The 27,969-nt window shown below is 38.1% G+C and overlaps 1 protein-coding gene across 1 annotated transcript in view; it reads left to right on the top strand.

Moving 5' to 3' along the window:
- The window catches only part of LOC306857526 (alpha/beta hydrolase domain-containing protein 17C), a 58,368-nt gene extending 34,494 nt beyond the window's left edge, over positions 1–23,874 (top strand). The window contains exon 3 of the mRNA XM_079397508.1: positions 21,859–23,874. Within this exon, the coding sequence (XP_079253634.1) occupies positions 21,859–22,078 (220 nt within the window). The 3' untranslated portion in view covers positions 22,079–23,874. The remainder of the gene's footprint in view (positions 1–21,858) is intronic.
- The last annotated feature ends 4,095 nt before the right edge of the window (positions 23,875–27,969 follow it).

The following is a 27,969-nucleotide window of genomic DNA, read 5'->3' on the forward strand; positions in this document are numbered from 1 at the left end:
CAGCACCTGAGATTGCAGTTCAGTAGGCTGACAGCTGAGGGAAAGAAACTGTTCCTGAGTCTGCTGGTGCGACAGCGAAGACTCCTATAACGTCGCCCAGATGGGAGAGGAGTGAACAGTCTGTGACTGGGGTGAGAGGAGTCTTTGATGACACTTCTCACTCTCCTTAGGCAGCGTTTGTGGTAAATGTCTTTGATAGAGGGTAGCACGACACCAGTTGTGTATTTGGCAGTTTTCACCACCCGCTGGAGGGCTTTCTGGTCCGAAACAGTGCAGTTGCCATACCACACTGTGATGCAGTTTGTGAGAATGCTCTCAATAGTGCAACGGTAAAAGTTCAGCAGGATGTGGGGGGACAGGTGAGCTTCCCTTAGTTTCCTAAGGAAGTAAAGGCGCTGTCGTGCCTTTTTGATCAGTATGGAGGTATTGAGGGTCCAGGAGAGATCCTCAGAGAGATGGACACCAAGGAACTTAAAGCTCGCCACGCGCTCCACTTCGGTCCCATCAATGTAGATGGGAGTGTGTGTGTGGTCCTCCTTAGTCCGCTGGTGGTCTACAATCAGCTCTTTGGTCTTCTGGGTGTTGAGTGAAAGGTTGTTGTTGGCACACCACGTTGCTAGATGCTGAACCTCATCCATGTAGGCTGTCTCATCATTGCCGCTGATCAGGGCTACCACCGTGGTGTCATCTGCAAACTTGATTATGGCGTTAGAGCCATGTACAGGTATGCAGTCTTGGGTGAAAAAGGAGTAGAGGATTGGGCTCAGCACACAGCCCTGTGGTACCCCAGTGTTTAGAGTGAGGACGGAGGAGGTGTGGGTACTGATCCTAACAGATTGTGGTCTATTGGTGAGAAAGTCCAGGGTCCAGTTACAGAGGGAGGGGCTGATGCCAAGATCAATGAGCTTGGAGATCAGTGTGGATGGGATCACTGTATTGAAGGCGGAACTGAAATCAGTGAATAGCATCCTGACGTGTTGGTTCTGTCCAGGTGCGTCAGGGCAGATTGGAGAGCTGAGGCGATGGCATCCTCAGTCGACCTGTTGGATTTGTAGGCGAACTGGTATGGGTCCAGTGTTGGGGACAAGCATGTTTTCAGGTGGGAAAGAACCAGCCTCTCAAAACACTTTGCAATAATGGGAGTAAGAGCAACCGGTCGGAAGTCATTGAGGGCCACTGCACCAGCATGTTTTGGTACAGATACAATGGTGGCTGTTTTGAAGCAGTTGGGAACAATGGCTTGGGCCAAAGAGAGGTTGAAAATGTTGGTGAAGACCTCAGCCAGCTGTTCTGCACAGGCCCTAAGCACTCGGCCAGGGATGCCATCAGGGCCGGCAGCTTTGTGTAAGTTCACCTTACGCAAGGTGGCGCACACATCACTGGTGGAAAGTGTGAGCGGCAGGTCGTCAGTTGTGAGCGCAGCTTTGATGGGTGGTTCTGTGTTTCCACGATCAAAGCGAGCATAAGTTGTTCAGTTCGTCAGGGAGGGTGGCACTGCTGTTTGGGGGTGTACTGTTTGCTGGTTTACAGTCTGGGAGGGCATGGATGCCTGTCCACATGCGCCGAGGGTCGTTGTTTTTAAATCTGTCCTCAATGCGCAGTTTGTAATTGTATTTAGCTGATTGAATTCCACTCTTCAGATTGGACCTGGATAAGCTGTAAACTTCACGGTCGCCAGATTTGAAAGCGGCGTCACGTGCCTTCAGCAGGAGCCAGACTTCCTTGTTCATCCAGGGTTTCTGATTGGGGTACAATTTAATTACTTTATGGGTGGTTACCTTGTCAACACATCTGTTGATATGATGAAGAACGGAGCTGGTGTAGGTGTTAACATCTGTGTGGGAGTCCAGTGTGGCCCGAGAAGCAAATAAATTCCAGTCTGTGTTCAGGAACTCCTGCTGTAGTGAGGAGTCTGCTTCTTCCAGCCAAACTTTAACAGTCCTCACGGTGGGTTTCAGGGAGAGGTGGTCAGATTGTCCAATGTGGGGGAGGGGAGTTGCTTTGTAAGCATCAGGGATGTTTGTATAAACATGATCAAGAGTATTGTCTCTTGTAGGGCAAGCAACGTTTTGATAAAATTTGGGGAGAGTTGTTCTCAGATTGGCATGATTGAAATCACCAGCAATAATAAAAACTCCATCTGGATGTGTTGTTTGCAGCTTATTAACAACCGAAGATAGTTCTTTCATGGCTAGTTTAGCATTAGCATCCGGGGGTACATACACTGTAGCGATTATGGCAGTTGTAAATTCGCGGGGCAGATAAAAGGGTCTGCACTTGATAAAGATGTATTCAATATCAGCAGAACAGTGGGATTTAGCAATAATAGCATCGGAGCACCAGGATCTGTTTACATAGAGGCAAACACCCTCACCTTTGCACCTTTTGAGACCACAGCCGTTCTATCAGCCCTGTAGATGTTGCGCCCCTCTAGCTCAATCGCGCTATTTGGAATGGTGTTATTGAGCCAAGTTTCTGTGAAAACCATAATGTTACAGTCTATAAACATTCGCTGAGTGATCCGAAGTCGTAGCTCGTCGATCTTTTTTGCCAGAGATCGTACGTTAGAGAGGAAGATGCTTGGTAGAGCGTCTTTGTTTACCTTTGCAGCGCCGATGACTGGCACTTCCTGTCGGATTGAATGGTTCACTCGAGCCCGGGGACCGGAGTAATTCGGGAGATAGTAGATGAAGATCTAGTGTTGTATCCACATCGGTGTTTGTGTAGTGAAGTTTGATATCCAGTAGTGTGTGACTGTTGTATGAGAGTGTGAGCGGCAGGTCAAAATAAGTAATTTGCAAAAACTGTAGAGACGCTGAGCCTCGCGTTGTTCACACGCCGCCATCTTGGTCTTATATCCTTGGTCTTATATATATATATATATATATATACACATATATATATATATACACACATATATATATATATATATATATATATATACATATATACACACATATATATATATATATATATATATATATATATATATATATATATATATATATATATATATATATATGTATATGTGTGTGTATATGTGTGTGTATGTGTATATATGTATATATATGTGTATATATATGTATGTGTGTGTTTGTAGTTAATTTTATTAACTAAAGTTAACAAATACTGTAGCAATATTTAACATTTGACAGCATTTAACACTATAAAAGATTTTCAAAAAATTGTTTTTCTTTTGAATTTTCTTTTCAAGAAACCTGAAAAATTTACACGTCAACATAGTCATGGCCAAAAATATCGGCACCCTTGGTAAATATGATCAAAAAAGGCTGTGGAAATTAATCTGCATTGTTAAACCTTTTGATCTTTTTATTAAAAAATTCACAAAAATCTAACCTTTCATTGGATAATAAGAATTTAAAATGGGGGAAATATCATTATGAAATAAATGTTTTTCTCTTATACACATCTTTGATCACAGAAATAAATTACATTCTACAATATATTCAAATAGAAAACATTTTAATTGTAATAATTTTTCACAATATCGCTGTTTTTACTGTGTTTTCGATTAAAAAATGCAGCCTTGGTGAGCATAAGAAACTTTCAATAGCAAAAAAAGCTGACCTTAAACGTTTGACAGAAAAGTGTGCATGATCTCAGTTTTTATGCATCATTGTTTTCCAGTTTTGAGTGCAAAATTATTTAAATGATCCATGAATGGGCTTGGGGTGGTTTGGTGGCATGCAGCATCAAACCAGTAACAGCCTGAAGCTGCGCACAGTTCACCGCGGTATCCACACAGATGCTAGCAGGAACATCAGGAAGCTCAGAATGGCCTCATCACTTATACAACAGTGATCTGAACGAGTCGAGAGTGGAAACAGAGCCGACACAAATTTTCCTTGACACAGAACTACATCCTGCAAACCTCATCCAGCCTTAATGCCAGCTTCTCTCAAGCTTTGTTCCCTTACCTCCTCTTTTCCATTTGTACAGTTTATTTCCGCTTCTCAGAATCAGAATGAGCTTTATTGGCCAGGTATGTGTACACATACAAGGAATTTGTTATAGTGACAGAAGCTCCACAGTGCAACAGAGAGACAGCAACAGGACAGGACACAGATAATAAAGAATAATATACAAATAGGCAATGTACAAAGCAGCAAAAACACAACATATAATATAGACAATTATGTGTGTACAGGTCTGATATGTGCAAATTTGAAATGTAAAAAATTAAAGCAAGCAAGTGTGGTGAATAAATAATAGTTGCGTGTTCCGTGTTTTATTGTCAAGTGTTCATGAGATGGATTGCCTGAGGGAAGAAACTGTTTCTGTGTCTGGTCGTTCTGGTGCTCAGAGCTCTGTAGCGTCGACCAGATGGTAACCGTTCAAGGAGGGAGTGTGCTGGATGTGAGGGGTCCAGAGTGATTTTACCAGCCCTTTTGCTCACTCTGGATAAGTACAGTTCTTGGAGAGTGGGGAGGGTTGTACCAATGATTCGCTCAGCAGTCCGGACTAACCTCCGTAGTCTTCTGAGGTCAGATTTGGTAGCTGAGCAGAACCAGACAGTTATTGAGGTGCAGAGAACGGATTCAGTGATGGCGGAGTAGAACTGTTTCAGCAGCTCCTGTGGCAGGTTGAACTTCCTCAGCTGGCAAAGGAAGTACAACCTTGGCTGGGCCTTTTTCACAATGGACTCAATGTGATTGTCCCACTTCAGGTCCTGAGAAATTGTGGTGCCCAGGAATCTGAATACTCCACTGCAGTCACAGTGCTGTTCATGATGGTGAGTGGGGGGAGAGCAGGGGGGTTTCTCCAAGGGATGTGCGGGTCTAGTCGACTAAACGGTACAGCTCCTACTAGTCGACACTGAAAACAATAGTCGATTACACTAGAGAAAAAAAAAGTAGTATAATATAGACAGAGTATAATATAGCGCAAACTTAAGTGTAATCATAGTAGTGGTGTACGTTATGTGTAACGATTCGATTCAACCTCTAACATTACACAGTAGTTGTGAAACTGATTGCAGTTGATCCGTGGTCCGTACGGACCAGACCTCAAGGTTCGGTTTGCATGTGATTAACAGACTAATTGCAAAAATGAACCATCATAGAGTGAACGTTTATCATTTGTATGTGTTTTATCTTGCCAATTTACACATTCGAGTGATTTTAAGCCATTCCAGCGCAAGATGAGGCAAATAGAACTTATTTCACTGTCTGTGCGCTGGTTTCTGTGGCCACAACAATCCACAGACGTCTCAACAATCATTCTCGATAACGCAGTCACTCATCTTCAGTGAACGAAAACAAGTTAGAAAGAAATAGCATGTGTATCATTATATTGGATCCGTGCATTCGGTCTTAAAGGGACAGCTGCCTATAAACACATGCTGTTATATATGACAGAAGAAAAGAGATGCGGTCCACGGGAAAATCATTGTGTCATTATGACCCCCCCCCAAAAAAAAACCAAACAAAAAAACATTGTAAATGTTTTTTGATAGTTTGTAGTTTACATTTTGGCAAACATTTCCAAGTCGCTTTCCCAGAATTAATCATGATACACACTGTTGTAGGAATCAGTGATTTATTTTATTTTATTTTATTTTTTGAAAGAAATTTGTACTTTTAATTCAGCAAAGATGCATCAAAAGTGACAGTTCAAAAGAACATTTTTCTTCTGTACTATTCATAAAAGAATCCTGAAGTAAAAGCTTTACCATAAAAAACATTTTAAAGCATATTCAAATTGAAATATGTTAAGTTATTTTAAGTTGTTATAATATTTCACATTACAGTTTTTTACTTTTATCTTACAGACTCCAAATCTTTGAATGCTTGTGCTTCTGTCATATAAAATGCATCTGTGATATAGTGTTGTCACGATACTGGAATTTCTAACTTCGATACGATACCTTGAAAAATATCGATATTCGATACCATTTTCGATACCACAGTGAAAAAAACTGCCACAATATTAAGGGGGTCATTTTTTTTAATTTAAAGATAAATGTAACAAGTCGAGAACATGCGGTAAATTTTTTACATGAACAAAGAAATGTCTTGAGGTACTGCATTTGTTGATTTATTTATTAATCTTTTATTAACCTGTTAAATGTTAATTGAAACTAACGTTACCAAATTCTGTGTTTTAGCATGTCTATTATTTGAATGCATACAAACTATTTTTATTTATTCTTACAGTAGCCTTATGAAATGTGTTTTCCCCCTCAGAAATTCTGTGTTGTGTATTTAAATTTTACTGGATATCAGATGAAGGCATAAAACAATTTTAATTAATTTATATTTGAATTAATGAAAATTAAACATTTACATGTTTGGAAAATGAAGGGGATTTACTATTAAAATAAAAATATTTTGATTATTTCTTTTAAAAAAAATTAACAGTAGTAGTAAGTAATAGTATTATGTACATTCTACTAAGGCTAAGTTAAACTGAACCTTTATTTTGACGGGTTGCCGTGAATACTTTTAAAGTTCTGTGTGTGTATGATATGACGCTAGTTTTACTCAAATTAAATGGTAAAATGCTGGTAAAGTGCCTTTCAGATCAGTTCTGGAGATATTGTTGATGTATTTATGTCCTCATTGAGACGGCAGACGCTGAAATCACCGCGAGCGCCACATTAGTAAACACAACCGCACGCGCAGCACATTCACACACAGACGCGGAACATGCAGGATTCATATTTAAATCCACTTTTGCAGCTTAATATTTACAGATACTAGTCCATATCGCGATTTGATTTAAGTGTAATGACATACTTTTGATTAATTCATCCAAACTTTGACAAATTCCGTGACATTCCGCGTTAAACTGTAAATTCTGTTTTTATGACTGGATTCCGTGCGCGTTCTCTGCATCGCGGAGATCATAGATCCCTACAGATAGCGCTCCTGCTGTGTTCTTTAACAACCAGAGCAGTCATCTTTCTATTCACTTCACTTTTGCTATTTAACCAGAGCGAAGGAGACGAGTGCGGTCACGTGTGGTGCTTGTCCACGCGCCTTTGGAGGGAAGTGAAAGTGACAGCTCGGCTAGTATCGATACTTCGGGAAATTAATATTGGTACCGTTCAGATATTTCAGTATCGATATTTATCGAAATATCGATATTTTTGACAACACTACTGTGATATATATACAACAGATGCTGGACATGTGGATGGTCTATAATTACAAAGCATGAGGAAGAAAAGAACGACTGGTTATTGTATTGTGCTCCTATTATAAGATCAGAATGAGGGAACTTAAATACTACTCCTAATTTGACAAGTCTGCAATTAACACAAGACGTGACTTATGCAGTATAAGTGCACAAATACACTCGCACACAGGCTTTATTTCAGTCTCGCTGCCAGGGACAGTAACTTCCATCCATTCCTTAAAATAAAATCTGACGTCAAGTCCTCTCAAACCTGAGAATTACAGGACGTCTGCGCTGACAGGTGTGTGTTTCTTGGACAAGTTGTCGTGAACTTCTATGTGTAATTGCTCTTAAAATCAGTCCCTGTAACCGGCCACGAAAACTCTTGATCAGCGGTGTGAAACTGCAATTGCTCTCATACTGTTACATTACACAGCTTGAAACATGTCAGAAGTATTGAAGCAATACTTCTGGTAAAATCAAAGTAGTTCTTCTGAAACCCCCTGTTGTGATAGATGACACACACCCTTGACTGGTTCTGTGAACGTGCATCGCTTCCTAGAAAGCGTTGGATGAAGCGTGCGTTACCTCTGAATCTCATTCCCTTCATCTCGGCTGTAACCTCCGTGTCTGGCTGCCGAGATAAAGCCAGTGAGAAACTGCTCAATTGTGCAGCGGAGGAGACCTATCTTTATTCCACGCTCACTTATTTTAGTCATGATATTCCCTCATCACGACCCGCAAACCCTTTCACTTCAGCTTTCTACAAGTTTGTAGAAAAGCATGTATTTTCTGTCACTCTTATTCCCCTGCTGCAGTTTTTGCATGAAGCTTCATTTTGTTTTATGTTGCCGAAACGTTTAAAACCAGACCAACAAAATATGTGAAGTGCTCTTTTAGAAGAGTTATCAAAATCATCCTAGTAAGTGGGTTGGTGCACAGACAGGAGTCGTTGTTGCATGCCATGTGATATTTCTCGGTGGCTTCCTGCTTTTAATATTAAATGGTTTGGCAGAGATTGTATGAGGAGACAAACCGCTTGTAAAGAAATCATTCAGAGAAACTGTACTGTTGTTCAAGTTCAGTTTATTTGTATAGCGCTTTTTACGATACAAAACGTTGCAAAGCAGCTCTACAGGAAATTAAGTTTCCACAATATATTTATATATTGCAGAACCTTAATATATTTATCTTATGGCAAAATTTGGTAATTATGTATATTGTCTGAGCATTGGCATCCTCTGAGGTCCTCTGAGGGGTTGGCACCATCCTTTCTCAGGTGTTCGGTCATCTCAGATCATTTAAGTGTTGGATCCAGACTGAAGCTTCTGTAATTCCTAGTTACCACGGGATGTTAATCCTTTTTGCAGAAACAGAGAAACAAATAGAGACATAATTAGCGTAGCTGCTGTTCCATCTAAGCAAAAATGATTTGTTCAACCCAAGTTAAAGAATAATAATAATAATAATGTACATTTGATCAGATATAACTGCAGTACAAGATTATAAGATGCATTATGTGAATGCTTGGCTAAAGAGATGTGTCTTTAATCTAGATTTAAACAGAGTGTGTCTGAACCCCGAATGTTATCAGGAAGGCTATTCCAGAGTTTGGGAGCCAAATGTGAAAAAGCTCTACCTCCTTTAGTGGACTTTGATATCCTAGGTACTACCAAAAGTCCAGAGTTTTGCGACCTTAGGGAGCGGGTTGGATTGTAACGTGGTAGAAGACGAGTTAGGTACGCAGGAGCTAAACCATTTAGGGCCTTATAGGCAAGTAATAATATTTTGTAAATGATACAGAACTTAATAGGTAGCCAGTGCAGAGACTGTAAAATTGGGGTAATATGATCATATTTTCTTGACCCGGTAAGAACTCTAGCCGCTGCATTTTAGACTATCTGTAGCTTGTTTACTGAAGATGCAGGACAACCAGCTAGCAGTGCATTACAATAGTCCAGTCTAGAGGTCATGAATGCATGTTGTAAAGTCTCACATTTCAGTTATCGGTAAAACCAATACCATTGAAAATTTGGGGTCATTGCAATTTTTAAGATGTTTTTGAAAAGTCTCTGCTGCTCACCAAGGCTGCATAATATTCTGAAATATTATTGCATTTTAAAATGTTTTCTGTTTGAATATATTTTAAAATAAACACCTTTAGACATTTCAAAGGGTTTTTGCAGTAAGTTACTGTAATTAAGATTTACAGCAAACTGTTTGATTTACAGTTGCAAACTGTACTGTTTTACAGTAAATTACAAAAATTTACAGTAAAAATCCAATTCATCAGTATACTACTGTAATTCATTCATTTTAATATAGATTTCATTAGATTTGATAACTTTTATATAGAATATTTTTTTTTACTCTACATAGATACTACTGGCATTCATTTAAAACAGACACAATAATGACAAATTATTAAATTCTTTATTTAAAACATTGCATGTAGCCTGTAACACTTAAAAATACAGTCTTCCAATGGAACAGTGCATCTTCACCGTTTCTCCTGTCTTAGGACGTTTTGCAGTGCATTATGTTGTATCTTCTGGATTTATCATCACAGAGAATCTTTAGACAACAGAAACATAATGGGGAAAAAAGACAAGCAGCCAAAAAATACATAGCCATCTGCAAAAACCCAGGTGCTGCTCCAAAACTTGGCCACCACCTTTGCTCACCATTCACTTTGCTAGTGACAGAAATGTCTTCTCTGAAAAACAAGTAGAAAAGGCTCACTTTTAAAAGGCAACCCCCATATAATACACAAACCTCTCAAAACTATAGTTGTTCTCTTACCATGAATTATCAGTCTCAGGGTGGCTGGCCTGCTCATGTCTTTCTTAAAGCTTCACTGCAGTTGCCTTTAAAACACAAATACAAAAAAATGCAGTAAATCTTAAATCCCATTAAAAATGATAAACTAATTCTAAAACTAGAAAGGCAGTTTAACCTAGCTAACATACAATTTTATTTTCTCAATAGGCTACTGGCCAACATTAACTACTAACACCTGAACAAATTTCACATTAGTTAATATAAGCGTTGCTCGTTAAAAATAATTTTAATTTGGTAACTTAATTCAATATGACAAAAGTCATTTGAAACGACAGTTTCCCGTAGTAAAGTTTGTTACCGCCATGTTGATGGATAAATGTTACTTGGTTAAACTGGTGTGCAAAAAATCTGACCGTAACAGAAATGTCTAACAGTGTGACTTATTGCTGTGATCAAAGTTGAATTTTTAGCATCATTACTCCAGTCTTCAGTGTCACATGATCCTTCAGAAATCATTCTAATATGTTGATTTAAACAGATATTTGTTTAATGTCTTTGTTACCTTTGGCCAATTTAATGCAACCTAAAAGTATTAATTATTCTATAAAATAAAATCCCACTGACCCAAAGCACAGTGACCTCAAAGAAATTCTCAAGTTAATTTTTGGACTGTACAAGTGTATCTGAGTTTAAATAGCCACATATAGTACATGCACAATTAGGTAAAGCGAGCGTAAACTGAATTTGCAATCAGCGAGATTGAGTGCTACCTGACTGATAACACATCAGAGTGGGCGTCCATATCTCATCATCAGTTGCAATTGTGAGCTCTTTCTGATAAGATGTCACCATTTGAAATAGATTAAAACTAGATCATTTCAAAGTGCATGCTTCTTTCTCTGCATTTCAAAGCAGTTGCTATTTTAGGGATATTGTGGAACTTAGTAAATTTTGTTTTTAAATCAAGTTTAATTTTAACATTGAACATATGTTGTCCAGCAGTTTGCTAAAAAAAGAGGAATTGTTAAATTGATTTACTTTTTAAATTGATATTTTCATGCCTTCATTTGATCACCAGTGTTTTTGATGATAAATTAGTGTTAAATCGTAAATCCAGAAAAATTTAAACAGACAACAGTTTCATAAAACCATATTATTGTAAATTGACACGTTTTCGGATTATTAAAGTTTAATTTAACCATTAAAGCAGAATCCAGAAGCATTAAAACAGATGATTAATTATTCATGAAAAATCAATCTGAATATAAGAAATAAAACTGATTTAATAGGATCCTAAACATTTTTTGCTATTTTAATACATCACTTTTAGATTGTGTACATTTCATTGTCAATTAATTAGACATATTTTTGGATTATTAAAATGTAATTTAACCATTAAACTGAATCCAGAAAAAATAAAAAGAGGGGGAAAAATGGAATCAAGAAACATTTAAATACATTTTGGAAAAAATAAAACACAAAAATAATACAAAGTCCCTACTATTTTTTGCTAAAATTTTCTGCCTGTTATTTTATTTCAGCTAAAACATTTTAAGTATATGCCAAGTGAACTTACATGCCTTTAATGGGCTTTGGTTTCACTTTTTTTTTTTTTCATTAGTTTTCATCTTGGAATACTACCTTTCGGCTGTGATCAGATTTCGCCCTTAAGAGGCATCACAAAAGATTTATGGGTAACACCTCTAAGGAGCTCACATGACTGCTCATTTGGAAGTTGACCCGATACTCCTGGGTTTAATTGTCAAGTCCTCTTTGAGATGCTGATGGAGGTCACAGGTCTTCAGTCCCTGTATTAAAACTACTTTCTTGATCTGCACTTGACGAGGGATGTAACAGGAGGAGGTCAAAATAATACTAAAAGTCGTTCTTTACAAGGCGTTGAAGTCAAGCCTCAGTTAAATTGGGTCTGAAACGGAAAGCAGAATGCGGATTTCTGGATTAAACGCGATTAGACGCCAGCGACCGGTCTGGGACGTCTCTTAATTGTTGATCCTGTTTTATCCGACCTCATATTTAAATCTAATTAAATTGAGACAAGATCAAATTGCAAGATTAAGGGCTATAATGGGAAGATTACAGCCGTGTCTCTCCAACAGAATGCTGTCGAAGCTTAAGAAACGTGTCGGCAGAACGAGACCGACAGTCTCATTTCGCTCTCTCTCTCTCTCTCTGCTCCAGACCGGGTGAAATTAGCGATGGTCGGGGGTGCGTTTCTTTGTAATCAATGTGATTCTCTCTCAGAGGCAGATGTTCTTTTTCTCGCTGTCTTTTGGGTGATGAGTAGGAGTCGCGGAGGCCTGATTCACTGCTGCTCCATCAGCTCTGTCAGTGTTTCATAATGAGAGGCTACAGTCGTGAGAGATTGAATCATCTCTGTTCTCTAATAGCTCGCCAGCCGGCCCCGTCAAAGACCCGTAATGGACACGCAGCCAGCTGACAGAAGGTGTTAATGAGCTAGCTGTCTTGACGCCGGATTGCAAATTGTCAAAAGCATTATGGCTTAACACGTAGTTCGTTCCCCTTAATAACGTGTGAAATCTTAGAGTGGGCGGATTCAAAATTGGGATTTTTTTTGTTTGTTTGTTTGAGCAAGATGAGTAGATTTATCAGAATCAGAATGAGCTTTATTGGCCAGGTATGTTTACATATATGAGGAATTTGTTATAGTGACAGAAGCTCCACAGTGCAACAGAGAGACAGCAACAGGACAGGACACAGATAATAAAATAATATACAAATAGGCAATGTACAAAATAGCAAAAACACAATATATAATATAGACAATTATCTGTGTACAGGTCTGATATGTGCTAATTTGAAATGGAAAAAATAAGTATGTGTGATGAATAAATAATGTATAATAGAGTTGTGTGTTCCATGTTTATTGTCAAGTGTTCATGAGATGGATTGCCTGAGGGAAGAAACTGTTTCTGTGTCTGGTCGTTCTGGTGCTCAGAGCTCTGTAGACAGTAACAGTTCAAAGAGGGAGTGTGCTGGATGTGAGGTCCAGAGTGTTTTTGCCAGCCCTTTTGCTCACTCTGGATAAGTACAGTTCTTGGAGACTTGTACCAATTATTCACTCAGCAGGCCGGACTACCCTCGGTGTAGTCTTCTGAGGTCAGATTTGGTAGCTGAGCTGAACCAGGCAGTTATAGAAGTGCAGAGGATGGATTCAATGAAGGCAGAGTAGAACTGTTTCAGCAGCTCCTGTGGCAGGTTGAACTTCTTCAGCTGGCGAAGGAAGTACAACCTCTGCTGGGCCTTTTTCACAATGGACTCAATGTGATTGTTCCACTTCAGGTCCTGAGAGATGGTGATGCCCAGGAATCTGAATGGCTCCACTGCAGTTACAGTGCTGTTCGTGATGGTGAGTGGGGGGAGTGCAGGGAGTTTCTCCAGAAGTCCACGATCATCTCCACAGTTTTGAGCATATTAACCTGTTAACGTTCACCAGAGCGACGTTGCACTCAACGCTCTTTGTTTGCATGTGTCATTGTTTTCTAATAGAATAAATGAAACGGGACAAAGTTAATCTTGACAAACTATATATCATTCTGAAGGTCTAAGCCTCAAGCATCGAGGACAGATCGCTGTTTTTCGATGGAAATCTTATAAGGAATGTATTTGCTACATTTGTGTAAGCAGTACACATCAAAACATGCAGAATAAAAAAGCAGTACGTACCTTTATCATTGTAATAGCGAGCCACAAACGCGTCCACTGCTGAAATCCCAGTTTAGTTAGAGAGGTAAGGGTCCACAGAACAACATCCCAGCGAACACTTTTAGTCCAGCGAAACAATAACGTTGTAATAAGGATGAATATTTCTTCGGGAGTTACTGTTCGCGTCCGTTATGGAGTAAATTACGCTCAAAAACAGCGTCTTGGTAGTAAAAAACAACACGGTGCTGTAGCATACGGTGCTGTGCTGTAGTTTTTCAATTTTATCATTGAAAAACTATGCAGGAACATGTATAATGACTAAAATAGCTTGTATAATTCTGCAATCCATTTGGTGGTTATTTTTCCTCAAACAGGGGGGTGGGAGGACTATAATGTATAGACTTGCAATAATGTTTCACTATATCACTGTTTGTTCTGTATTTTTGAAATTAATACAGCCTTGATGAGCAAGAGACTCAAAGTCAAAAACCTGATAAATAACTGATCTTGAATAGAATAGAAACTGAAGCAAAACTTAAGCTGAGATCTGTAAGTTAAATATAAAAAACGTGAACACATGAATTCTTCTATAGCTGTCTAAACATCGATAGTACAGTTTGTACAATACTCTTGTGTGTGACTGTACGTGTTTCAGAGTTTTGTTACCATTCTTTGCCCATCCTCCGTTATTTCCAGCACTTAATCAAGCCACTCTTCTTTAATACACGAGGACGTTTTATTTCACATGTCATTGCGTTTGCGTTGGCTCTCGTGTTGAGCAACCATTGAAGTATTCCGTTTCTACAGCGACTCATTTGGTGCACATCGTTCTCTTTCTATGAAACCTGTAAACCGCATTCACCGGTTCTAACTCTGTCGTGACATCAGCTTTATAGCGGTTTGCCTGAGCATTGCTATTCTTTCCCTTTTACTGGCGCCATTCAATCAAATGGCTTCCCAACTAATTTTTGTGTGCGCAAGGCACATTATTTCTTCTGCGCGTCCGTGGTTGAAGAAGAGCGCGGTCGCGCACACGCTCAGATTAAATGGAACACTGTGTGGGAGCCCTGTATTTAAGGTAGCCCGTTGAGCAGGGCAGTGATACATTTTGGTAGCCCGACTGGAAAACACAATAGCCCCGGGACGTCGGGCAAGCGATTTTGCGAGCCCTGCGTCATCTTCACTTATCTGAATTGTAGGTGTGGGGGAGACGGGGGTTGCTGGTGGTGTGAAGGGTTGTGTGGAGAGATGTTCAGAGCGGGTGTGAGGTGTTTTTTCAAAGCTGCAGTAGAACTCATTCAGGTCGTCTGCCAGTTGTTGATTCTCCAAAGTGCTGGGGGATGATGTCTTGTAACTGGTGATATCTTTCATACCTTTCCACACTGAAGCAGAATCACTGGATAATTTGTTCCTTAGCCTGCCAGAATAATTCCTCTTTGCCACTCTGATCTCCTTTTCCAGTGTGTATTTGGCCTGTTTGTACAAGACTTTATCCTCCTTTCTTTAAGCATCTTCTTTGGCCTGACAGAGCTGTCTGAGTTTTGCAGTGAACCATGGTTTGCTGTTGTTGTAAGTTAGATGAGTCTATGAAGATTGACGTTATGAGTTATGAGGATTGAAGTGGGATTAGGACTGATGAGTTAATAGTTTTTACTTTACACCCAGTCAGATGATGAAGGTTGGGATAGTGCTGTGGTCAAATTCTTAGGCTTGAAATTCGGCACCGTAACCTTTACTCACCCTCATGTGATGTAAAGCAGGTATTTTTGGAAAAATGGAAACTGCAAGCCTCAAAAAGACAATAAAACTTCATAAAATCACCTTAAAAGTAGTTGTTTGCATCTAAAGTCAAATGTTTTACTACTATGAGTAATTATCAAATAATTTTTGCATGAAAAAGAACACAGTGCTGCGCTTCACTCTGAAACATATGCACTGCATATATATTTTATGATTTGATACCCACATCAAACTGTATTATTTCAATTGTATTTTGATTAATCATGAGGTTCCTCTATGAACTCGTAGCTGCTTGAACATTTTTCAAAATTCTTCTTTTGTGTTCCACACAAGGACAAAAGCACTGTTTGAAGCACCTCGAGAGTGAGCAAACTTCATGTTTGAATGAACTATACTTTTAAAGGAATGGTGCTTTTGCAAGATGGTGTTTCATAAGTAATTTGGACACATCTGTTATTTGCTTATCAGAGTGCAGTGCAGATGTTCCTCAACTGTCTTGTAGAGAAACAGCTGTTTTTCTCCCTCACAACCCCTTATGTCAACCCAACCTAGTGATGAGAGATCTGTAACAGATGCTGCTCCGTCATGTACCTGGCTGGAGGTGCGTTCACACTGACCATGAAGATCTCTGTTGCTAGTTTGCATTTGTACTGAACTATACGAGCCGACAAGCTACTGTCTGCACTAGTTGTCGCATTGCATCATTGTTGATTACTCAACTTTCACCACCAGTCGCTGGCACTCACGCTCGGTGGAAATCGCTTACTCTTGTTGAAAACAATCGACCTGGGGTCGCTTCAAAACACCGTTAGTGTGAACGCCTCCTTCAAACAAACATAACACCCTAAATAATCCTCAGATTACAAGACTGGAAGCAAATCTGGTGGTGTGAGTTTTGGAAACCACCACTGCCAAGTCCAGGATTTCTCTTCCAGTTATTGATCCCAGATCCTGTGGACTCGAGGGACGCAGGAGGGAGTGTGTGTGTGTTTGTGTGTGTGTGTGTGTGAGATTTGGTGGGTGTTCGCAAAGCCTGTTGTGAATGGTCTCTGTAGATTTGTCGGCTGCAGTGTGGCATGGTTTGAATATTAAAATGCGGCAAGCGTTGACTCCTACAGTCAAGGTCTCTTAGAGACTGACGAGGGGTAAAGAGGAACAGAGAGACAGAGTCTCGTCTCATATTGGCGCTTGCGATATTGCTTCCCTTCCCTGCTCCATGGGTCACGTTGGCTTTGCTTTCTTCAAATGAAATCTTGGACTTCAATGAAACATGGGTGTCATTTTAACCAGCCATTTATACAGTCATGACCAAAAATATCGGCACCCTTGGTAAATATGATCAAAGAAGGCTGTGAAAATTAATCTGCATTGTTAATCCTTTTGATCTTTTATAAATAAAAAAAATTACAAATCCAACCTTTCATTGGATAATAAGAATTTAAAATGGGGGAAAATATAATTATGAAATATGTTTTTATCAAATACACATTGGACACGATTACTGGTACCCCTAGAAATTCTTATGAGTAAAATATCTCTGAAGTATATTCCCATTCATATTCACAGTTTTGAGCACTCCAGGGTGATTATGAAGATGAAATTATCCAGTAATGGCTTCCTGTTTAAAATAAATATAAATAGGAGGGAAAACAAAGCCCAAATTCCCTTAATCATCCATCACAATGAGAAAAACCAAAGAATATATTTCTGATGTGCAGCAAAAGATAATTGAGCTTCACAAATTAGTGAAGTGGCTTTAAGAAAAGAGCTAGAGCAGTGAAAATTCCCATTTCCACCATCAGGGCAATAATTAAGAATTTCCAATCAACAGAAAATGTTACGAATCTGCCTGGAAGAGGACGTGTATTATCCTAATACACGGTGAGGAGGAGAGTTTGAGTGGCTAAAGACACTCCAAGGACCACAGCTGGAGAATTGCAGAAAATAGTCTCGGGGTCAGAAAACCTTTAAAAAAAAAATTGTCAAACAGCCCCTACATCACCACATGTTGTTCTGGAGGGTTTCAAGAACAATTCTCCTAGCTCATCCAAAAACAACCTCCAGCATATTCAGTTATCAGACACGACTGGAAATTCAAATGGGACTGGCTTCTATGGTCAGATGAAACTAAAAAATTAGCTTTTTAGCAGCAAACACTCAAGATGGGTTTGGTGAACACAGGGATAAAAACTGCCCCATGTGTACAATGAAATATACAGCTGTATTTTTGATGTTGTGGGCTATATTTCTGCTGGAGGTCCTGGACATCTTTAGACACATGGCATAATGGATTCTATCAAATACCAACAGATAAAAAGTCAATAAGTGAGTGAGACTCTTAGAAATCTTATAATGGGCCATGATTGGATCTTCCAACCGGACAATAATCCAAACACAGTCCTCAAAAATGGGTCACTGAGCACAAAACCAAGCTTCTGCTGGCCATTCCAGTCCTCTGACCTGAACCCTGTAGAAAATGAGTGATTCTAGATGAAGGAATGATCTCTGATCTCTTGTCAGGTGTTCTCTAACCTCATCAGGCATTATAGGAGAAAATTTAGAGCTGTTAAACTGGCAAATGGAGGTTTCAAAAAGTATTGAATAAAAGGGTGCCGTTAATTGTGGCCAATGTGTATTAGAGAAAAACATTTATTTCATAATGATATTTCCCCTCATTTAAAATTCTTATTATCCAATGAAAGGTTAGATGTTTGTGATTTAAAAAAAAAAAAAAAAAAAAGATCAAAAGGATTAACAATGCAGATTAATTTTCACAGCCTTCTTTGATCATATTTACCAAGGGTGCCGATATTTTTGGCCATGACTGTATATCCAATTCTCTATAAAAGTCTCCTTGCAATTTTCTGCCAAAATAAAGGCTTGATGGTTTAACTATTACCATTTAACTACTGTGACGTAAAATAAATAAAATATACTTAATGAAATAATTTAATTTATTTTATAGTGCAGTTGTATTACAGTAGTCATGTATTTATTATATTATCATTTAACTTTATTTGCATAGGGCTTTTTATTCATATTATGGGATTAAGGAATTTTAGGGTATATTTACATGACATCATTATACTAAAAACTTTTTTTGTTTCACATACAGATGTCACCGTTTTCACAAAATTGTATTTTTGTAGGTTACATGGAGATCATAACACTTTCAAAAACATGCATTTTGAAAGACAAATTCAAAAGTTTTTCAGGCCCCCCAGTTGATATAATAGTTTGACTATGGCCAAAAGTAAATTAACTTAGATATTGTGAAAATGTTATTCCTTAAATGCTGTGGCATTTTTTTCCTCATAGTATCGATGGTACTGAGCATTGATATTTTATTAAGTATTTAATCAAAGTCAGATATTCCAGCATCATAACAGCACTACCAGTCAGTGTGAAGTCTTGGATGCAAGAGTGAAATGTCAGGTGCAAATCCAGGAATAGATGGAAAGTCCACAACTAGGCAAGAGTGAATCATTCAAGTTGAGGGAAAAAAACCGAAAAATACATTTGGATTAAGTGTGCTGAGGTGGTATAGTTTTTAATAAGAAAAAGATGAGTCAGGTAAAGGTGAAGTCAGCCAGTGCCGCAAATCAATTTTGCTCCCTTACAGACGCTACAGAAACAAAATGCAGTTTTGTGGATGTCTGTCTATATGCTAGCATAACAGATATGTCGTTTTAAAATTTACAGTTTTTCATATGACTCTTGTTCACAGTTGTTTTCACATTTTTGTTCAATAAAATGTTCTAATGAATGGAAATGTTCCACCGCCTCTGACAAGCAATAGGAAGCAGCAAATCATAGCTCACAGCAGTCATATAACTGAAGGTTATTGGCATAAAAAAGCTCAAATCCCATCCAAACTTCATTTCAGTAGGAAATATCAAATTAGCCTTGTCACATTAACCCCAGTTTTGCCAGTATTATGCCATTTGGGGCTAAAAAAATTATACGCATGCTTAGAATGTCTTTGAATAAATATGGCAGATTTCAAATGGTTTACTGCGTTTAATAAAGAATATGAATGCTTTTTAATATATCTAAGATTTCGCCACTGCTGTGGTTTTTCTATGTTTTTGCAGATTTTAACACTGAATTCAATCAGATCTTAAATGGATAGTTTACCCGAAAATGAAAATCGTCGTCATTTACTGTCCAAGTTATTTCAAACCTGTATGAGTTTCTTTCTTCTGTTGATGAAAGATATTTTAAAGAACGTTGATAACTAAACAGATGACGGCCATTGACAACTGTATCCATTGACTTGCATTGTATGGAAAAAACTAACAAAAAACAACACACTATGAAAGTCTATAACCGGGTTTCCATCCAAAGTTGCAAATTTAACTTGTGCGCAAAATTGGAATATTGCATAAAACATTCGCGAACAAGCACCGTTTCAATCCAATGAGTCAAATCGACAGTTCCTTATAAACTGGCACTATATACATCACTAAGGAAAGTAGGAGAAGCTACTGAATATAATAATTTTCCTATATAATTACTTGTACCTCAGAACGAGCAGACGAAACGCAATGAAAGTAGTTATTGCTTTCGGAGGTGGATTCCCGCTGTTTGGGAAAGCAGTCGTGTAACAGTTCTGGGAGGCAGTTATACAGAATCACTTTGAAGACAGACTTCATTTCCGAATAACCATAACAACATTTCAGATGCTGTGGAACAAGATCCATCCGCTGGTTAGTCAGGATTTGCCACCCCATAGTGCAAAGTCACCTGACTACTTTGATGCGCTTTGATGCAAAATGCGTTTCCATCTGCCATTATTCGCATTAACCCTTTTTCGCACAAGTCAAAATCCACCTCAAGCGAGCGTAAAAACGTTTTTTTTTTTTTTTTGCAAATTAAGGCAGTTTTATTCGAAATTCAGTGTTTCCATCACTCGTTTCTGATGCGATACTTCAAAATGCGCATAAAACCAGGCTGTTGGAAAAGAATTGTCATTTATGTGTGAACTATCCCTTTAAACCGAAACCTGTGAATGCATAGAAGTGACCCCTTAAATTATATATTAGAAAATTATATAACATCAAGTGTCCTGTATGGAAAAAAGTCACTTTGCTGTGTTATAGACCTTCTAGTCATGGGATCCTTGTACTTTGCGATCAAATCTCATGAAATATACTATTCGCTTCGGGACTTTCTTTTAGAATTAAAGAGGGAAAGCCTGGCTAAAGACTGAAAAACTGTCTTTTTAATAACAGTTCCCCAATCAATTTAACACAGCATTTCCCTGTGTGTTGCCTGATAAAAATACAGTATTTACACTGTCAGTCATCCATCGGAATGTGTTAGGTTGAAATTCATGCTGCATATTTATTTGGTTGGTGTTTGGATAACTGCATCATTCTTCATAGGCGGTGTAATTATTCCATCAGCTCGTGTCACGCATTAATCACCTCACTTACTCTAATTTGATTGCCTGTGCACCAATGAGGAAAATAAGCAACAATTAGGCATGTTGAGTGACAAATGAATTAGCATGCCTGTTTGACTCCTCTGGACTGATCACGCGTGAGCTAGCAGACCTGCACTAGCCGGAGTGGAGCTGGTGTTGCGATTTAACCTATGAAACGGTTTACTGCAATTATGATTATTGACAACACAGTATAGTGTAAACAGCTTTTTGAGATGTATAGAGTGTTTACACATTAACACATGGCTAGTCTTGCCAGACAGTTGACATTTTATTAGTTGTTTTTAAGCAATGTTTGCATAAATAACAGATGGTATGTAGCCATTTCAGTTCTTATTTATTTCAAATTATTCACACACTACCATTCAGAAATTTTGTCAGTAGTGTTTTTTTGAAAGACAAAAAATTGATCTCAGAAATATTGTTACAATTTAAATTTAACTCAATTCTGTGGTGCAAAGGATCATTACTCCAGTCTTCAGTGTCACATGATCCTTCAGAAATCATTCTAATATGCTGATTTGCTGCTGAAGAAACATCTACTATTGTCAATTTTGAAAAGAGTTGTATTGCATAATATTTTTGGGAACAAATTAAGATTTTTTTTTACTTTTTTTTTTTTTTTTTTAAATGAAAATGTATTTTTTTTTTTTTACATTTTATTTATTTTTATTGAATCATTAACTCATTAATATTAGTACCACTACCAATAACTGAGAAAACGTAATTCTTTTGGATGCACAGCATTGTAATCATGCCATCTACATGTTTCCATGCTGGTTTATTATTGTTGTGCTATTTATTTCAAATTTACCCTTAAATGGCATTTTAAAAGAAAAACTGTTGTTGATCATTTAAAAATTGCCTTGAATGCCAGACGGTATCTTACTGATTTATTTTGGCGCTGCTTGACCAGAGAACCTGTAAAGTGGATTAGATGATGTGCTGCAATTACAAAAAATAATAATAATAAAATAAATTCGCAACTTGCAAGATACTTGACAAAAAAAAAATCTGTAAATTGCATTGATTTGTCTAATACACCTATGTGTCTTCATGTGTTTCAGCATTGACAAGGTGTCAAAGGTGGCGTCCCCAGTGCTGGTCATCCACGGCACAGAAGACGAAGTGATCGATTTCTCCCACGGTTTGGCCATCTATGAGCGATGTCCACGTGCCGTGGAGCCCCTGTGGGTGGAGGGCGCCGGGCACAACGACATCGAGCTTTACGCTCAGTACCTCGAGAGACTCAAACAGTTCATCACGTTCGAACTGGCTACCTCCTGAAGACGCGGCGCAGCGCGGCAGGCCGAGGCGCGCGCACACACTCGCACTCACGCATGTGTGTGTGTGTAGGGTTCCCCTTTACCCAGGGCTGAGGACGCCATCAGTACTTGCACTTGCTGACGAAAAAAGCTGAAGTCTCTCTCTTGATATTTAGGAGCGGGGCGTTTTCATCCCTACGGGGGAAATGCGTTTTAATGATTTCGAACCACTTTCTATTCTTTTATACTTGATGAAGAAACGTTGACATTTTGCACCGCATTCAGTACGTTGCATTTGACGACTTGATTTTCTCACGTTTTTCTGCCGTTTTTTTTTTTTTAAATGCTCCTCAAGGGTTAATTAAACTGCACTTTTATTGTGCAGGTGTTTTCAGGTTATTATATTTTTGTTTTGATGATCGTTTTTGGCGGGAATTTTCATAGCATTCCGTTTTATGTTTCAAGTTGATTAGTACAAGATCAACCATTGACTGACTTTTTACATGGCCAGTTTGTGTGTGTGTGTGTGTTTAGGTGCGTTCATACGCACATGCGTTTGTGTGGTAAAGGCCGCGGACTTTCCAGTCGAAATAATTGTAATTTGGGCTAATTAAAACTGGACGACCTGTGGAAGTGACTTGACCCGTAAATAATGAAGACATACTGTCTCTGATTTCGAATGCAATGGGGAAAGAGTCGTCGTATTGTCTTTTCAGCGGTGAAACACTGTGCTTTGTCTCAACACAGCATTCAGGGCATTGTTTCGGCGTAAACACTACATCGTTCTAATCGTGGGTTGTATAAAAAATGTGAAACTTCAAGCTTTCTCTGTTGCTATTAGCATTGACCTTACAATAAGCTTTATGTTTTCAGATATTTCGCTCCGACATTCCTATCAATGATTTTTCAGAAAGGGGATTTTGAAGATTTTCTCTGGGCTCCCGCTCGCTGCTACACTAATGGGAAAATCACTGTGAAAGCCGAGCCTTCGCTAGATATAAATAAGGTACCGCACCTCCTCATCGCGTTGACGTTCGTCCTCTTTTCCAGACAATGGACAAATCACAAAACCCAGGAAAATAAATTATTCAATGTTTTTCCCCATATGGCGTATGAAGGACTGTTTGCGCAGACATTTCACAACAGGATGACCGGAAGTGTTTTCCACGCTAATGAAGGACATCGATTTCTACCAAACCAGTGTGATCGTCTGATTGTATGTTTTTAATGCATAGCAGAAGTTGTTGTCGTTTAACTTGACTTGTTGTATTGCTGTATGCAGTGGCGGTTCATGTATCATGTTGTTCGGAGATGAAGCTCTTTGACCTCAGTGGACTTGAGACTCTTTTTAAGGAATGGCAGAAACTGACCACATCTGAGCCCGTCATTGCTTTTGATACTGACGTTTTTACAATTTTTTTCAGTAATTATTAATATTTACACCTCTTTTAATGCTGGTTTGTAAGATAACCGTACTGTTCTCTCTCTCGCTCTCGCTCTCTCTCGCTCTCTCTCTTGCTCTCTCTCTCGCTCTCTCTCTCTCTCTCATATATATATACATAAAATATGAAGTAAATGGTATTTAGCTTTGATTTTTATTGACACTGGAATCACAGTATGCAAATATAATGCAGAGAAAACCGTAGTTGGTACAGACACTTTTGTGTGTAGCCTTTTTTTTTCTTTTTTTTTTTTTTATCTTTTAAAGCCTTAAATGTGCCACAAGACAGATTATTGTTCTTTCTGTTGGTTGTTGCTTCAGTGCAACACAGTGGTTATTGTACTGCATATAAAGGAATAAAGGATGCATGGAAACCCAAACTAGTTTTCTTTTCATGATGCTCAATATATCTTACAATTACTCATGTTGTTACTTATCCTTTTAGGTTGAACATGTGAACATCTGTCAGTAAAGATAATTGCAATGGTACAAAAGGTTTCCATTTCAAATATATGCTTTCCTTTGAACTTTGTTCCAGGAAAGAAATGACCGTTTCCAGTAAAATATTTCAAAAGCACAGCACTATATACACAGTATTTTCAACACTGATAATATAAGAAATATTTGAGCAGTAAATCAGCATATTAGAATGATTTCTGGAGGATCACGTAACACTGAAGACTGGAGTAATGATGCTGAAAATTCAGCTTTGCATCACAGGAATAAATTTAATTTTATTAGATATGTAAAAAGAAATTTTTTTTAAATTTGCAGTAATATTTTACAATAATATTGTTTTCGTGTTTTTGATCAAATGCAGCATTTCCAACCCCAAACTTTAGTATAATTAATACATATAAGAAATAAATCCAGATATTCTTGTCATATCGGTGTATGCATAAAAAAAGTGATTTGGTAGGATTTCTTATGAGGCACAGAACAGAGTATCAGTTCTATTATACATTAGCATGAGGAGATTGGGATTTGGGAGAGGGGTGGAATAGTTTGATGCTTGACAAGATCAATAAAATTGCTATCCAGTTTTCTTTTCAATGAAAACCCAGCTGACTTTTCTACAGTCTGTGCATATGGTTAGAAACGAGAAAACATAAATAGAATTATACATATTTCATTGTAAGAGTACAAGCTGGCTATGCTTAAAATTAAAAAATTAATAGTAAAAATGTGTGATATTTGTAAATCAATTTTGTATAAGACTTTGCTGAACTACTTTAGACATTTGACTTTCTCAGTGTATCAAAAAGAGAAATGGGCCAACTGCAGGTGTCCATCAAATGAAAGAGCGACGTGACACAACAGACGCTTCCAGTGCAGACAGTGCTATTGATTATAATGGGACTGGTCTAGTTTTGACGACCATGTCCTTTATGGACAGTTTGTTACTTTGGATTCCAACAAATTGGTTTCAGATCATGTGCAGAATGATTTCTTATGTTTTATTTATAATTTAGAACTTTTTATCCAATCTAAGTCGTATGTAGTCCAACAAGCCATGAATGCAAGTTGATTTTTCCCATGTGTGTGTATTTTACTTTTTTCTTTAGTAGTCAACTGTGTGAGACCTGTCTGAACTCGTCCTCAACGCAGATATAATGGGAGTTAAATAAAACATCTCACCTCCTTTGATCCTTCAAACATCATCTTAAATTGAACAGTAAAGCGAATCAGTGCCGTGTCGAGACTGAAAGAGCTGCTGTTCCTGATAACTTGTTTGGATTAGAATACAGTTATTATTGCAGTTGTATGTAGGATGCAAAGTCCGCACAGTATGCACATTTTCTGTAAATTGTTGATTGTATCCCTAATTTCAAAGAAATTGAATTTAATGGCTTTCTTAGCCCATTATTTGATTGACCAGCCTTTTTTTTTTTTTACAAAATTGCATTAAAAATGCAAAATAACAATTGTCATGTGACAAATTACCTTCATGCCCAGCTAACAGGGAATGTTCTGGTAAGGTTCTCTCAAAGTTATGAACAAATAAATGTTCCGTAGCATTAATAGTATGTTTATTCAAAGTTTTCTGGTCTTTTATAATGTTTTTTAACTTTATACATTGTTGATTGAACGTTTTTCTGAAACTTTTTTGTTGGACTTTGTTGGATCATTGCCAAGTCAGCATTAACTGAAACTCAAATGTAAATATTCTAATATTTTGAGATACTGATTTTTGACTTTCATCAGCTGTAAGCTCTAATCATCCAAATTAAAACAAACAAAAAAAAACTTTTGAAATGTTTTACTTTAAATGCAATGAATCTAAAATATATGAAAGTTTCACTTTTTGAAATAACTTACAAGAAAAAATGAACTTTTTCACGACATTCTAATTTATTGAGATGCACCTGTATATCATGCAGTTCTGAGAAGAAAAAAAAGGTCAGAATTGCAAGATGTAAACTTGCAATTGTGAGGGAAACGGGCTTCCATATTTTTTTTTTTAACATTCATTTCAGTTGGATGCTGTCTTATGAATTAACATTATCCTCCTACTTGCTACTTATGAACATTCAGAAAACATTCAAAGGTAAATGATAAAATGCAATGTAAATGAAACATATTTTTGCTTGCTGTCCAATGTCTTGTTTCACTTACTGTTTTCAAAAACTGGCAATATACAGTGTTGCACATTATTCAGTATGCAGTAAGCCAGTGTTCCGTTCTGAACATAGCCTTGTTTGTTTTTTTACTTTATAAGTGATTGTCTTCTTGCCGATTCTTGCTCCACAGTTTCCTCGCTTCCACCTTCCCCTTGTTCTTTCTGTCTCCCTCACTTTGCAAAAGACGTTTTCATATAAAGAAAGGCTGTAAAGGTGAGTTTTGAATGCGTCTGCCGATAAAACACACTTTTCATGTGCAGAAAGCAACAGGCAGGTGGAACTGGATCGACCATTAAGCCTCATCAATTGGAGCCAGTCACGGTTTACTTTGGCCGGGGAGCAGAAGTCCTGCGAGGGCGAGGAATTGGCAGAGCTTCAGGTTGAACATGTCTACTGATCCAAACAGTTGGGGAGGGCTAATGTGGAAGTCCAAGAAGCCACTGGGTCATATTTTCACTGGGTCACGGGTGTGTATCCCCTTTATTTGTAATGTGAGACTGGGTGTGGAGTTGGTCATTTGAATGTGCGAGACTTCCAGTGACATTCGCTTCCAGTTATTTTACCTGTAAAAAACAGTCCTTTATGCTGCTTGATACTGCAAAATGATATTTGTTATCATACAGTTTTAGTTTATTATTATAATCATAAACACGCTTGTGGTTTGTAGCGCAAATAGTTTTACCGTTCATGCACATTTTGTTATTTACCTACAGCGGTAAATGAAGCGGAAATCTCGATAGTTCAAAAAATGGCTTACTTTCGCTTTGCAAAATAAGGTGGATGCATATGCTATGATTTCTGTTAGCTTTAGGTGTGTGTAGGTGTTTTAAAGTAAACATGAAATGCTAATATGATGTATATGAAATAGGATATTTAGTGAGGGGAAAAGTAGGATGTAAGTCCAAAAACATGCATAGAGAAGGGAAATAGGGGATTCATTAGATGTTTACTACTTTTGCTTAAGTTCTTCCTGGAGATTTATGGTTTTAACAGGCTTGCCCATGACATAAGGGCTACAAAAATGAAGCTGAACATTTTAAGATTAGGAATGCACGTTGTGGACCAATGTCCAAGCCCTTGTTATCCAATGTCTCACATTCCCAAGAGGACTGCAGGAGTTCCCACACTTCGCTGGGCAGAAATCCACCCGAGATACCCAGACAGGAGGCATTTTAGTCCGCCCACAGGAAGTTTACCTTTCTGGAGAGCATACACAGGCCGTTCTTCCAGACTTGGATAAGTGACAGATTAATTGGGAATGGGAACCAGGCTCACACTGCCTGCTCTGCATTTGCCAATGTCTTTATTAGAGAACTGAAGCATGTTTAACCAGGACCGAGTGCAGACTTTCCAAATGAAACCCTCAATCATCAAGACAGGGATTGATTCTGTTTCATATGCCACACCATTTTGATTTAAAGGCCTTGTATCATACTTTTTTCTCTCTTCTGAGGTCACACAAAATGTATTCGTGTGAGATTTATATTTATTCATATTTTTTAATAATATCCTACTTCCTCATTAGCATCTCTGACATGTAAATAGGCAGTCATATATTAATGCTTCGAGTTTCATATGTCAGAAATCTAGCTGGGAACTGGAAAATATATTTTTTAATAGTACAATGAGTTCTTTTATCGCAAAAGAGCAAGCGAATTTTGATTCCTTATTGTATGACCCCTTTAATTTATATGATTTATGTTATGATGTATTTTAGGTTTTTTTTTACTGTCTGCACCCTATCTAGAGACAGAAAATTGCATGCAGAGCTCCAGAGACGGCAGTCACACTGACTTACGTTCAACCTCGGGGCCCATTAAACTTCACCTTTTTCAGTAGCAGGGAGATTTG

Source organism: Barbus barbus (genome assembly GCF_936440315.1).
Source record: "Barbus barbus genome assembly, chromosome: 1".
Lineage (NCBI taxonomy): Eukaryota > Metazoa > Chordata > Actinopteri > Cypriniformes > Cyprinidae > Barbus > Barbus barbus.